General features: G+C 45.1%; 1 protein-coding gene across 1 annotated transcript in view; it reads left to right on the top strand.

Annotated features, from left to right (window-relative positions):
* Positions 1-8,026, top strand: part of PHLPP1 (PH domain and leucine rich repeat protein phosphatase 1) — a 150,654-nt gene extending 142,628 nt beyond the window's left edge. Inside the window, 4 exon segments of the mRNA XM_050971019.1 lie at positions 911-1,015; positions 1,931-2,125; positions 3,834-4,062; positions 5,950-8,026. Of these exon segments, the coding sequence (XP_050826976.1) occupies positions 911-1,015; positions 1,931-2,125; positions 3,834-4,062; positions 5,950-7,074 (1,654 nt within the window). The 3' untranslated portion in view covers positions 7,075-8,026.
* The last annotated feature ends 6,228 nt before the right edge of the window (positions 8,027-14,254 follow it).

The following is a 14,254-nucleotide window of genomic DNA, read 5'->3' as shown; positions in this document are numbered from 1 at the left end:
ACCTTTCTGCTTGTGTCCTTTTATGTTTCATTTGGTTCATGAAAGGTTTGGGTGCCTTTGAAGTATCTGCAGCATGTGGGGAGCTCGCTTTTCCTGCCTTTGGAAGAGAGCAGTAGGGAGCAGGGGGTAGGTCATCTCTCCCAGCAATGCAGGGCTGTGAAGAGAAGAGTATAAACAGAGAGGGCTGGGCCCTTTTTAAGTCTTTACTATGCTCCAGGAGATACTTGAAATTCAGGCTAAAGGCTATGTTGGTAGTAAATTGGAGGGTAGAGGATCAAGGACCTTTGTGAAAATTGGACTGCACAGATGGGGAATGCAGAAGGGCTATGCCTGCTGTCAGGACCACAGGCTGGCTCTTGCAGGTTGGTGCAGGATCAGGATAGAGCTGATTTCTGTTTTGTGAGTCTTTTCATGAAAGGCTGTTACTACACATTGTTGTTTCTAAACAACTATTTTAATTGGTTTTTTTCTATTTAGGGCATGCTGTAGGTCATACAGGATATTTCATCTGAGTCCAATGAAAAGAGCACAGAAACTTGTTAAAATGTGTGGAGATGGATAAGTTTAAAAAGTCACTTTGCTGTACTGGCTTCCATCAAACTAGTGGCAAATTAGCTTTGTATTCCTGCAGGGCCTGGTTTGAACCAAATAGCTCAGGGGTGAGGGCAGGGAAATACAGGGCATCTAAACAGAGTAGTGCAGCTGACACCCTCACTGATAGCGGCTCAGTTATTGTTGGTTGTATGCAGGCACCTCAAGGTAACCACTTTGGATGTCCTGCTTCGTTTTCTACTGTTAAATGTCTTACTATGAACTGGGAGAGTAAAAGGGGTGTTCTTTTCACATTTGAGGTTGGATCATGTCAGCAAGTCCATCCATTGCATCTCTCCCCTTTCCTTTCTCCTTGCAGCAATATTCGGTGCTTCAAGATCGACCAGCCCTCGGCGGGCGACGCGTCGGGAGCGCCGGCAGTGTGGAGCCACGGCTACACGGAGGCGTCCGGCGTCAAGAACAAGTACGGCCTGGCACGGGTTCTGCTGTGTGAGCGCCTCTGTGCCGAGACAAAGACATCCTTTCCTCAGTGCAAGCTTTGGGGACGTTCTAGGGGTTGCAGAGGCCAAGCCACGTCTCTCCATTTGTGTACCGAGCTCTCCTGCCTGGCTCTCCCTTTGGGTCTTTGTTAGGGAAGTTGCTAAGATACAAGGGCAGCCGACACGTTTGGTCTATGCAAGACTCTGATACTTGCAAAAGGTCTGAGCGTTTAAAAGCATTTTCCTCTTTGCAAAGCTTCTTTATCTTCAACCAAAGGATGTTTACCAAGCAAATCCGAGATACTAAAGAAGAGACAGAATGGCCAAAACTCTGAATATTCATAGTGTGTGGCGCTCCTTCGACTAAAGGCAGCACTTGACAAATAATGTTCCAAGAGTCTGCTAGTCTCTGTGTTGCTGGCTATGTCATGAATCTTTCTTTGTTCCTCAAATACCTTTTTAGAAATCTTCTGCTACCTAGGTTTCCGTAGCAAGTGCCAGCAAACCCTTCCTAACTCTTAACTGATTTGACACCAAACTTGGTTATCAGCACGCTAGATCCTAAGGATGGCTTTTGGAGCAGCAAGTGCAGTTTAAATTGGTGTTCTTTTGGAGATACTTTACCTCCCATTTTTACAATAAAAAATACATATGCTGAAAAGGAGGAAGAATCCTTAAGGCTTAGTTTGAACCTCCAGCATAGTTCTCTCCACGTCTTAGCACTGTTGATGGGCCTGACTCGTCCCCACAGCTCAGAAAGCAGTCCTGAAACACCTGTGACCAGAGGTGGTTAAAGCTGGCACTCAGAGCAGGCTGCATCTCTCTGGTCAAAATGACAACTTGAGAAACTAGTAGTGGGATAGAACCCCTGATGTTTTCCTGCTTCGTTTTTTCCCTAGGCTGTGTGTGGCAGCACTTTCAGCCAACAACTTCTGTGACAACCGGGAGGCCCTTTATGGTGTGTTTGATGGGGACCGCAATGTGGAAGTGCCCTACCTGCTGCAGTGCACGATGAGTGACATCCTGGCAGAAGAGCTGCAGAAAACAAAGAATGAGGAGGAATACATGATCAATACGTTCATCGTTATGCAGAGGTGAGTCTTGGATCTGAAGCTTCTTTTTCCTTGTCTGTGCTTACAGTGCAGTTTCTTTGCTTTTGGGTCAGGCACCTGCTCTTGCTTCGAAGAAATGTTGAGGGGAGGAAGAGGGAAAAAGCCTTGGTATTTTTATTTTATTTGTTTCCTTTTATTGCTTGTTTTGTGATATTGCATCAGTTTCTTTAAGGTGTGGGGAGAAAAATCCCAACACCTCTCCATCCAACCAAACAAATCCCAACCCACCCGGAAAGTTACTAAAATGCTCATGACTGAGTGGTGGGTGGAGGTTTATTCCTTTTTGGTATCATCTCCCGAGTATTAAGGTTTACAATTGGCCATAACCAAGTCAGTGGTGTCAGTGTCTTGATCATCTTTTTAAACTTCCTTGATACAACTGCCTTCAAAGCCTGAACTTATCCTTGCTGTTTCTGCATACCAATTCAGGTTATGTAAGGTTATGTAAATATTTAAAACACATAGTCTGACTTCTTAGAAATCCCTTTGGCCTTTGAATATTATTTAAGTAGGACCCATCACAAGCTCTCTGGAGCTTGTGATACAATATCTATGAGTGTAATAGTAGTTCTGTGTAGTGGTTTGGAAACCGTGTGTGCTGTTCCAGTCAGAAGAAGAAATTGTGCCTAGGGACACATTGAGTGAAGGAGGAGTATGAAGGGAATTGGACAGAGGAGAGTGAAGAGGTCAGGGAAGCAGAGGGGAAATCAAATAAGCAGCTTAGAGACTGAGTAAATGGATCAAATTAAAAGTAGCATTGCTTCTTGTTGAATTTGTGCACCCTTGGAAAAGAAAAATACTGAAGTTGTTGTATTGGAAAAGATAGGGCAGCAGTAGGGTGGCATTGAATCTTACAAACAAGCGAGAAAACATTTCCTTCCCATAATTGCTTATAACAGTGCCTCAGACTGCTAACTGAGAAGGTGGTTGCCATATACTTAAAATATTCAAAAATGAAAAATTACAGCAAATTTAAGTACTGGAAGTACTTATTAAGTGGTTTTGTTTGCTACTAATGCAATTTACAAGGAATGCGGCATTCCTACAAAAAGCTCTTCTCACTGGTGCTTACAGGTGGTATGCAGCACTCCTAGAGTTTAGAGTTTTCTATTTGTAAAAAATAATGTAGAAAGCACACTGAGGCTTGGTTGCAAATTTAGTTGTCCATTCTGTCCTCAGGATTCTGATTTTTGATTTTTTTGGTCATAATTTGATAACTTTTAAGAGCATTATCCTTAAGATATCACAAAACAGTGAAACTCTGCCTTCAGCATTTGCTTTAAAGTAGAGGGTTTTTACAGTCAGAATTATTATTTTTATAATAAGTTCTATAGCTTCAGAAGCGAAAGCTCTATCTGACCCTTAAAACAAATATCTATTAGATGTAAAGGAAAAGACAACTGTGAGACTCTTAGGAGTGCAAAGATTTTTTTTTTCTAAAATTGAGCATAATTGAGTATCTGCATATGTGAAAACAACACCCTGCCTGAGAGTTGCACATGGGATTGATCCCTGCAGTGCTGCTGCTGTGGTGTCACAGTCTTCAGTGGAGATTTTTGTTTCTGTCCCAGTGATCAGTAGAGCCAGTGCCTGGAATGCTTCTGGTTGTGGAACAGCGGCTGTTTCTCCACAGTGCTCCTAATACTTGTTTTCCAATTAAAGAACAATCACTGTTTTGTTTAAATTCCAGGAAACTTGGAACAGCTGGACAGAAACTTGGAGGCTCTGCTGTCCTTTGCCATATAAAACATGATCCCATGGACCCTGGTGGATGCTTCACACTAACCTCAGCAAACGTGGGGAAGTGCCAAACCGTTCTCTGCCGGAACGGGAAACCTCTGCCTTTGTCCAGGTGTTACATGATGAGCTGTGAAGAAGAGCTGAAGAGGATTAAGCAGCATAAGGCCATAATCACAGAGGTTAGAGAACAGCTGGGGAATGTTGCAACTTGCAGCTTCTTTGGATAGCATTTGCACAGCAGGGCATGAAATTATGTGTTGATACCAGTAACCTCTAGGAGGTGGTGTTCATGGTGTGGGTTCCTCAGTTGCACTTTTGCTTTCAAGGTGATTCATACTCAAGTTGCTTTTCCATTCCATTGCCATGCTGGACTTTGATTAGCTTTCAGGAGTGAGCAGCATGTTGCATTGAAACAGGAAAGCAGATACTCTCTTCCTAATGGGAGAGGAATTGCTGTGTTGGAACTGTCATGGAGAGCTTTTCCAATTAAAAAGGATGAGAGGGCAGAGCACTTGGAGCAATGTCGTCCTTCCCTTAGGAGACTCCTTGCCCCTGGCAGGCTGACTTTGCTGTCTGAGCTGTGTTCCCAGAACTGCCCTTTGACAGGCTGCTCTTGAAGAGAGCACTTGCCCAAGAGGAAAACTCACCCTGTGCTCAACTGAACCATGAGAGAGGAGAAGACTGTTTGTTCCTTTCTTAGAAGCTTGAAGCCACTGCTGTCAGTTTTGCTTTGCCTCTTGTGACACATGCAGAGGAATAGATAAATATCGAATCCTCCTAATGGTGAGGGAAAGGTTAGAAACCTCCCTGCTGTGTGCCTTAGAGCAGAGTGAGCGTGTGTGTGGAGTAAGTCATGTGCCTGTTGATCTTGCCGGGGAAAGGTGAGGGCTGGGATCTCAAACGTGACAAGTTGAAAGGGAATTACTCCAACATCAGGGAGGCACGCTCATTATGTGCCTCCATAGAGGAAAAGGGAAATTTCTGGGCTGAATCTTCAGATGACTCACTGATTTCATGTACACTGACGGCTTATCACTGCTGTCAGCCTTCTAATGGGAAAGTTGACTAGCTGACATGGGGGCTTTTTTTTCCCTGAGTGATTTTAAAGAGGAACCTTTTTTAGTCTTGGTTCACTTTTCTGTGGTTATCTGTTTTATAATAACCCCTACAGTTATTAGCTGGACCCAAAGAGTGTAAATCCTCACCTTTGCTGTTCTTCTTGAATATGCAATTAGCAGGGTGCAGCTATCCCCAGCAGGCTGACAGATAGGCAGACTTGCTCTTTCAGACACTTGCTCTGCTTATTCTGGCAGCTTGGATTCTAACCAGGACAGGATCCTGGGATTTGGACGTGCATGGGATTCTTTTCTCAAATGCGTCCGTTTTTACTGATGTTATCCCTTCAGATACTACTCCTCCTCCCTTTGGAAATGTCATATATAAGTGGAAATGTAGTAAGTAATTGGGGCGTGTAAAACATCTCACTACAACTCAGCTGACTGAGAAATGCAGACTTGCTCCCTGCTACATTTGACTTGCATGCTTAATTTAAAGGGTTTTTTTAAATGAACCTCAGTTTCTAAAGTGATGAGCCAAGATGAAACCTACAATTGCTACAGCTGCAAGAGAAGACTTGTAACTGAATGAACTGCCCCTATATCAAGTGTGTGTTGCTTTGCTCTGTCTAAAGCCAGATACTGTGGGTGGAGGAGGGATAAGTCTGACTCACTGGTAAAAGATTTGTCCAGTTGGCTCTTGCAGCTGCAGGAGCAGAATAGATGGCTCTTTGTTGCAGGCCTCTGCTTTGTTGGTCTGTGCATAGGTGGTGCTGATGACAAATCAGTCGGGTGTAGGAGGCGCAGCGCAGGATTGCAAACCAGCCCTTGCTGTGCTCTACTCCCAGCTCTGTCACCTCCTTGCAAGTCACTTTGCTTGTCTGTCTCCTTGTCTGTGAATGGCAGTGTTGGGGCTACTGCAAAAACAGCCATCAGTAGAATACAAGGAGAGGCAGGTACTGTATATCCTTGTCTAACTTGTTGCCAATTTCCTGTCCTTTCTAATTTCAGGATGGCAAAGTGAATGGTGTGACAGATTCAACAAGAATCTTGGGGTACACCTTCCTTCACCCGAGTGTTGTGCCGCGTCCTCACGTCCAGTCCATCACCTTAACTCCACAAGATGAGTTCTTCATTCTGGGGAGCAAGGGGCTGTGGGACAGCCTCTCGATGGATGAAGCCGTTGAGGCCGTCAGAAACGTGCCTGATGCGCTGGCGGCCGCCAAGAAGCTTTGCACTTTGGCCCAGAGTTATGGCTGCAACGACAGCATCAGCGCTGTCGTGGTTCAGCTCAACGTGACGGAGGACAGCTTCTGCTGCTGTGAGCTCAACGGGGTCCCGCCCCCCAGCCCAGGAATCTTCCCCCAGTCGGTCAACGTGGTCATCAAGGACAGGCCTACAGACGCGCTCGGGATGCCGTCTTCGAGCAGTGGCATGGCCTCCGAAATCAGCAGCGAGATCTCCACCTCGGAAATGAGCAGCGAGGTGGGGTCCACAGCCTCGGACGAGCCGCCCCAGGTGGCCATGAACGAGAACAGCCCGGCATACCCGGGGGAGCAGCGCTGCATGCTGCACCCCGTCTGCCTGTCCAACTCTTTCCAGAGGCAGCTCTCCAGCGCCACTTTCTCCAGCGCCTTCTCCGACAACGGCCTTGACAGCGACGATGAGGAGCCCATCGAGGGGGTGTTCACCAACGGCAGCCGCGTGGAGGTGGAGGTGGACATCCACTGCAGCCGAGCCAAGGAGAAGCAGCTTCTCCAAGTGCCAGTGGAAGCCAGTGACGAAGGGATCGTCATCAGTGCCAATGAAGATGAGCCCGGCCTTCCCAGGAAAGCTGAGTATTCTGCCACGGGCACAATAGGGCGGCGGCGGGGCAACGGCTCTGTGGCACCTCACGAGAGGAGCCATAACTTAATTGAAGTTGCAACAGATGCGCCGCTCAGAAAAACGGGGGGCTACTTTGCTGCTCCAGCACAGCCTGATCCTGATGACCAGTTCATCATCCCACCCGAGCTCGAAGAAGAAGTCAAGGAGATTATGAAGCAGCACCAGGAACAACAGCAACAACAGCAGCAGCAGCAGCAGAAGCAGTATCCGATGGACCACCTGGCAGACTATTATGACACACCACTATGACCCACTCTATTTACTGCTCCTAAAATAAACTAACAAATAAGGAGACTTGACTGTGAGACCCAGTGGGCTTGCATTACAGCAGGGGTTTTCCTTATCCTTTTCCTTTATATACTTCCTTTTCCTTATCCTGCCACTACAGATAACTGCAGCTTTTCAGTCTGTTAGGTTTAATATTCATTGACTTTCTTCTAGAGACGCTCGACTGGTAAAGTTTAAAATAGTTAACCCTCCCTTAACATATCAAGTGTAAAAACAGGAAAACAAAACAAAAATAATAAAAAAATAAAAAGGTTTAATATATTGCTGAGAAACAGATGATGATGTAATATTTTTTAAAATGGCTTGTTTGTTTCGTTTGAAAAGCAGGGCAGTAGCCAGTGCTAAATGATTTAAGTAATATTGTAATACTGTATTTCTTTGAGAGAAAAGGCTTTTTTTGGTCTTGAAAATGATAGACATTTGTAGAATATGGAGACTAACTCCTAGGAGTTGCTTTACTCTTTCAGGTGACTTAAGTCACTGAGATTCACTAATTTTCTCTGAGAGAACAGTTGATTGGGAAATTCCTGTAAATAGCTCAGTGTTGTATAGTGATGCTTACATGTTTTGTAGCCTTGGCATTAAGGACACAACCTGAAAAACTGACCTTTTTTCTTAAGCGACTCTTTGGGCCATGGTCATTAAGCGTAATGGACTGTGTGGCTGTGTACAAGTTAGCTAGAGCCCAGGTGGTGTAGACTGTTCAAAGAAACCCACTTTTTCCTCCGGTCTCTTTCTTTCCTTACTTTTACAGACACGTTTTGTTTGTGTTCCTTACTGCTGCCACAACCAGCATGATTGTATAGAGCTCATTTGCTGTAGAACATTTACATACCAAGAGTTATATTAAAGCCGAATGCACAAATGAACATGTCATAATTTTTGTTATAATAAATATGAAATTTACACCTGATGTCTGCTTTTATGTCTGACTAGCTGAGCAGCAGCTCTCAAACAGCAGTTTGCTGTGGTTCCTCAGCGTGCTGCTCAGTTAAACCAAGAAGTGTTTAACTTTTTCAGCTCGATCACATTTTTACACTAACTGCAGAAGCTCACTTGTATTTTCAGAATTCAAAGGTTGTGCAAAGTGGCCTTTAAAAGATACAAACCAACTCTCTGAGGAATTGACCTCTTCCATTTTTTCCTTTCTCGGTACTAATGCACCACTATTGATTTGCCCTTTGCCACGGTATTGACAATGCCAGAAGACAAGAGGAGCAGTGTGCTCTGGCTCTGTCCCACTGGGACTGAGTGACTGAAGATAGAAATGATGAAGGGGTAACAAAAGGTAGAAGGAAAGCACTGGATACTGAGAGAAGAGAGAAAATATGAGGAGAAGGCAGAAAAGTGAATTTAAAACTACATATGTAAATTTGCTCCAATGTGCTGCATGAACATGAGTTCGATGGCAATCAGACTTTGGTGGCAAAGGGGCATCTTTTTGTGATTCCTGTGGGAAAGGAGAAATGTCCTTTCTCAGTATTGCCCTCAGCCAACTGCTCCATTTTACAACTTCTCACTCTTTAAAAGCTGAAATAGCGTGCAGTAATGACAGTGTCTTGTTTCTTTTTGGCATTTGGTCTGTATTTGGGACGAGGACTGTGGTGACAGGCTGTTGTCCTTATTCTGTTCTAGGCTGAAATAGCCAAGTTAGAACAGGATTGCTGTTAACAGAAGATTTTTAGTTACTTTTCCTTAATAACAATAACAACAGGAGCAAATATTAAAATACCTGGTTTGATAAATGTTTATAGCACTGTGTACTGTAGATCTAGAAGATTGTATTTCATTGTAATTTGAGCTTCAAAATATCTCTTTCTTAAAGAAAACTCATTAAATAATGTATTTAAACAAAAAGGGTTTATGGTTTATTGGTCAGTAACTCTTAGGTGTTCTTTGGTACAAACAGTTTGTATATTTCAGATTTTGCTGAAGCGATTCATTGTCCTTGGAAAAGGTTCCCTTTTTTCCTTCTGTTCTGATGCTGCTTGAGGCTGAAGGTGATAACTAGCAAGGACACTACCTTTATTTTCCTGCTGCTGTTGCTGTCTCTGTTTGTGCTAAGGTGTCTGCTGTGCTGTACATGGGGTAATTCAGAGAGAGCAGCAGGCAGAACAGGGGTGGAAGGGGAAACGTTTCATGTGAGCTAAACTTTGGCTCAGTGCTGATGACTGATACTCCCCTTCTCTTATGTGAATAAAAGGATATGCACATAGGCTCTGTAAAGACTTTCCCTTCCCTCCATTTGAAGGACAGACTCCCAAGAACTTGCCAGCCCTTGTGGTTTCCCTCTTTATGCCCTTAGTTTGAAGTGTAGATGGTCAAAACTGACAGCCCACTGAAGGCTGGTGCCTTCTGTAAAGCTAGCAGCAGCATCCCGGAGTCAGGGCTTCTGTGGCAGCAGAGTGACAGGATTTTGGTAGAGGAAGTATACCTTTGGATTGTTTGTCCTGCCTTGAAAATATGGCTGTGATAGTAGGCTGTCTTAGCAAGTCATAATGTGAAGGATTGATACGTTTATGGGGTGACTTCATCCCTCTGCTGGGCTTTGTGTCAAGTGTCGGGCTAGATTGCTAGCTTGGATGCTTGCTGCATGTTTGTAAATAGCATTTATTTTTCAACAGGGGCAAAGGATATTTTGTCCTGGCTTTAAACTGACTTGAAAAACAAGGTGCAGTGTTTGCTACTCATTACTTTTTCTGGATGTTACTGTCCTCTTTCACAAAAGCGGGTTGGTGTGTTCTTACCTCGTGAGGGCTGAAGCTGAGGTCACTGATTACATCTACATGCACTAATACTGCACATGATTTTTGGATTATGTTCACAGTGTATTTTGCAGTTTTGACCTACTGGGAACTATCTGACTACAAGAGATGTGGATTTATTTGCAGAACTTGACAGCTGTAGCAGGGATGATGGTTGGGAGCTAAAAAGAAGGCTTTCAGCCATGGAAAATGTACAACCCCATTACTTTTATAATCAAACCTTGCATGTCCTTAGAAATTTGCTGATGCGTCTGAGACAAGCAGAAATGCATGAATAAGAGGAGGTGGATAGCTGATGGCAGAGAAATGAACATATTTACATTATTTTCTGGAAGATAATATTAAACAGAAAGTTGTGGTACTACTGAGAAGTAACTGAGTGGCTTCTGTGCTTGTAAATGTGAGCCTTTTGTTAAAAGCCATAAAAGCTTTTTTTCTTGCTTTCTGCCCATAGTGCTGTAATGTAACACATTTGGTTGTGCCAGAGTAGCCTGTTGGCATCCTGCCTGTGAATTCAGCGTTTGGTGCCACCATCTCCATGATGGCAACCACCATGGTGGCATTGCCTTCCTCTGGCTTACTGGCCTCAGAGCATGCCACTGCATCCATGTGGGTTGTCTCCCTCATAGTTACAGAATGTGCTGCTACTGTCGTGCCCTAAGTCTTGCTTCAAGTAATCTCTTTGTGGCATCATCACCAGCCCTTGTGTTTACTGCTCATACAGGTAATTTTCCAGCAAATTGTACATATTTCTTTTTTAAGCACAATTTTGCTCTTTAGGAAGCATATCTGTGTGGGGCTGGGTGCTAATGAAATGTCACACTTGGCTCTGAAGGTAATTTCTGCATCTCTGCACTAGTCATGGATGGTGTCTCTCGGGTGCAGCCTTGCAGGTCTGGGCTTGCAAATGTGCGCTTGAGTGGGCTGGTTGGGATAACCCCGTGAAGGGTGTCGCTGCTCTGGGGGGCAGGAGGGCTTGAATCAATTCAAGCAGAGCAGGATTCAAAGGAGTGAACAGACAGTACCTTCAGCCTGATCTGCCTGATTTCCCCGGACACTGCCAGCCCCTTAGCGGAGAGGTTTGCTTTTTCTAAGAGGAGGAGGCACTCAAGCCAAACAGTTCTCAGCAGTCCTGGCGGTCAGGTTCCACAGAGCTTTGGCTGCAGGGGGGAGCTACATGGCCAGAAGGTGGTAAAAATATCTTTTGGGCTCGGCTGGAACCAGGACAGTCTTGGCTTCTGTTAAATGACTCCGTGTTTACTTTTCTCTGTTAACCTGCTTTACTGTCCTGCTTTGTTAGTTCAATTGATTCGTTTGGGGCTAACGTCTGCTATTGTTGCAGTAATTGCTTTGTCTTACAGATTTGTGGCCTGCGTGCTTGCACTGAGGGTTTCACGGGGTGCTGCGTGAACCAGTCTGTTTCCTCTTGATTGCTTGCATTTTGCTGTGCCTTAGACTGATGCTGTAAGTGTTCAAATGCCCTGCCTAAAAAGACTACTGCTTCTATGGAAAGCTGAAAGTTAAAATTTGTCTGCTGCCTGAGAGCAAGTGACTCTTTGCAGCCATTTCAATCAAAAGATGGGGGTGGAAAACCCCCAAATATTAAATAGATTAACCACAGCCTCAAGGCAGAATCAGTATTCCATTTATCTGGGACATCAGTGTGGAAAACGTTCCTTGTTTGCTCCAAGTCCCTGGTTTAAATGCTTGGTCCCTGCTTTTATCCAGACCATTTTATTTGTATTTCCATTCCTGTTGAGGTCAACAGTTCATCCTTTAGATCATTCTTTCTCTGGCTGACAAGTTTGGATTCACCTGCGGTTGACTTGGATACCTCGTCCTACCTTTTATCTCATGCCATGAGCTAAGCTTGCCCTCTAGGTTGAGACTGAGGCAGGATCTGAATGAAGCAGACGCTATCTCATCCTTTTCCATATTTTTTTAATATTGTAAGCTAAAGGGAGACAGTTAAAACTGCAAGAGCTCATCAGAAGCATGACGGCATGAGGAGGCTGTTGTATAATAAGTGCAGTGTGACAGAGACCTGGAACAGGCAGGACTGGTCTGCTCCTTCATAGGGAGACCCAGGAGCCGATGATCCCCTGAGGCTTTCTGCTGTAGGAGATTCAGGGTGCCCGATTTACAGTCAGAGTGTGGATTCCTGCACGACAGACTTTGGGGGAGAGGATGAAGTGTGCAGTCCCAAGGCTGGGAAGTAGTCCCTGCTGGTGGATGAAGTTCAGCTGGCTCTTCTTGCCCTGTTGCCCATTAGGGTCTCAGTGCCAATGTCCTGCTGCTCGTCACAGCCTCTGGTGCATGTTTGGTGGTTTTGTTTGAGCTTGTTCTTCTGTGTCTCTCATTAAAATTAAGGAAACGGACAGAAAAGATCTTTACCAGTGGTTCTGTAGAATTGTCTTTGGAGGTTTGTCTTTAGGGCATGTAGGTAACTTAGGGGTGTCCCGGGGCCGTCAGTGGGCAGGGATTGGGCTCTGGAGGCCTTTAGGAGTCCCAGTGCCAGCAGCCCTGTGATGAGAGCCTGGGCACAAGACACAATGCTCTGAGCACAGCAGGCTCTTCTCCCCCTGTCAGATTCAGCACAGCTGCACCAAGAGAAATAAATGTGTTTTAACCATAGAGTTGTCAGTATTGACTCGTGGAACAGATGGGATTGTTTTGCTAATTAAATGTATGCTGTTGAATGCTTTAAAGGAAATTGGGATGCAGAACTATGAAGAGAGAGTGGTACAGCAGAAGTCTGTGACTTGTAAGATGCTTTTTCATTTTAATTCCTCTCAAGGAGAGAGACACCCAGAATTTTGTGGAAAAAAAAAAAAGATCTTGCAGTAGGTGCACATGCAGTTAATACTTAACTTGGTCCTGAAATTACAGAATATATAGTGACATACAATGCACAGAATAGTGCATAGAATACATAGTGAAGTGCTCTGCTCAAATGTATTTAAAATTGGGAGGCAAGGAAGAGCAAACACTGCTGTGTCTTTTTAAAGTGGGTAAAGCTGTCCTCCTGAAAGGAGCAAATCTCCCTGAAAGCAAACTTTGCCAGGTCACCTATGGTAGTTTCATTCAACAAGGGTAAAGAGATTTTTCTGTTCTCTCATTTCTGTTGGGCAAAATTTGACCACAGGTTTTCAGAATTTGTTTCTTTGCTGTTCAGAGTCAGCTCAAGTATCAGCAGAGTCATTCCCTAGCATTTTTTGAATGCTTTGGAGATAAGAATGTGGGAAAAGATGTCCCCAGACCATCCTGCACCATCAGAAATAGGGATATCTAGGAAGGGGGATCCATAGCAAGAGACCTTCCCCACTCCCAGTGGTCTGTGGCTTGCACGTGTTTGAACCAGGACCAATGTCCTTGTGAAGATGATCAGAGATGGCTTTCCGGCCTCCTGGTTTTTTTCTGACGAGGAACTGAGCGTCTATATTTGGGGTGGGGAAAGGCGTATTCCTGCTGTCCGTGTTCCTTGGGAGCTGCAAGGGCTCCCCCTCGCGTTACAGCGGCACTGGACCAGCATTGCTGCATCTCCTCCTTGGCGGCTGCCAGTGGAACGGCTGCATCCCTCGCCCTCGTGCTCCCACCCCATCGTGCAAGCCGTGCAGGAGCACCAGAGGCCCGGACAAGCCTTTCTTCAGATGAGCAAGGAAGGCAGGAAGGCAGCAGCACAGACATAGCAGGAGTCTGCTTTGCACACACTGAGCGTTACAAGTAGTTGCTGTGAGTCCAAACAAGGATGTGAGGGCTGAAGAAGCCAGGGAAGACACACCTGCTACTGATCCCAAGAGCACCTGCTGTGCTGCCAGGTAAAACAGGATCTTGGCAGGATCTCCTGTAGTCTTAGCAAACTATGTGCAATGAGGTCTTGATCCCAGCATGTCTTATTTATTTGGACAAATAAACCGCCCAATCTTCACCGTCAGATCTGATATAGAAGTCGAAAAATCTGAATCCCCTTTAAGTTGCACAAGTGCTGAAGCATGTCCAGAGAAAGGCAGTGGAGCTGGTGAAGGTCTGGAGCACAAGCCTGATGAGGAGCAGCTGAGGGAGCTGCTTTGTTTAGGTTATTGAGGAGAACAGGAGGCTCAGGAGATGTTTCCACTCTCTACAACTGCATGAAAGGAGGGTGTAGCCAGGTGGGGGTCGGTCTCTCCTCCTGAGTTACAAAATGAGAGGTAATGACCAAGGGAGGTTTAGAAAAATTTCTTCACTGTAAGGGTGTTCAGGCATTGAAACAGGCTGCCCAGAGAAGTGGTGGCATCACCATCCCTGGAAGTTTTCAAAAGATGTGGCTGTGGGCACTTGAGGACATGCTTTAGTGGTGAACATAGCAGTGCTGGGTTAACAACTGGACTTGATGATCT

This window comes from Serinus canaria, chromosome 2 (genome assembly GCF_022539315.1).
Source record: "Serinus canaria isolate serCan28SL12 chromosome 2, serCan2020, whole genome shotgun sequence".
In the NCBI taxonomy this organism is placed as follows: domain Eukaryota; kingdom Metazoa; phylum Chordata; class Aves; order Passeriformes; family Fringillidae; genus Serinus; species Serinus canaria.
The sequence above is the reverse complement of the archived record's forward strand: the minus strand, read 5'-3'. Positions and strand labels throughout refer to the sequence as shown.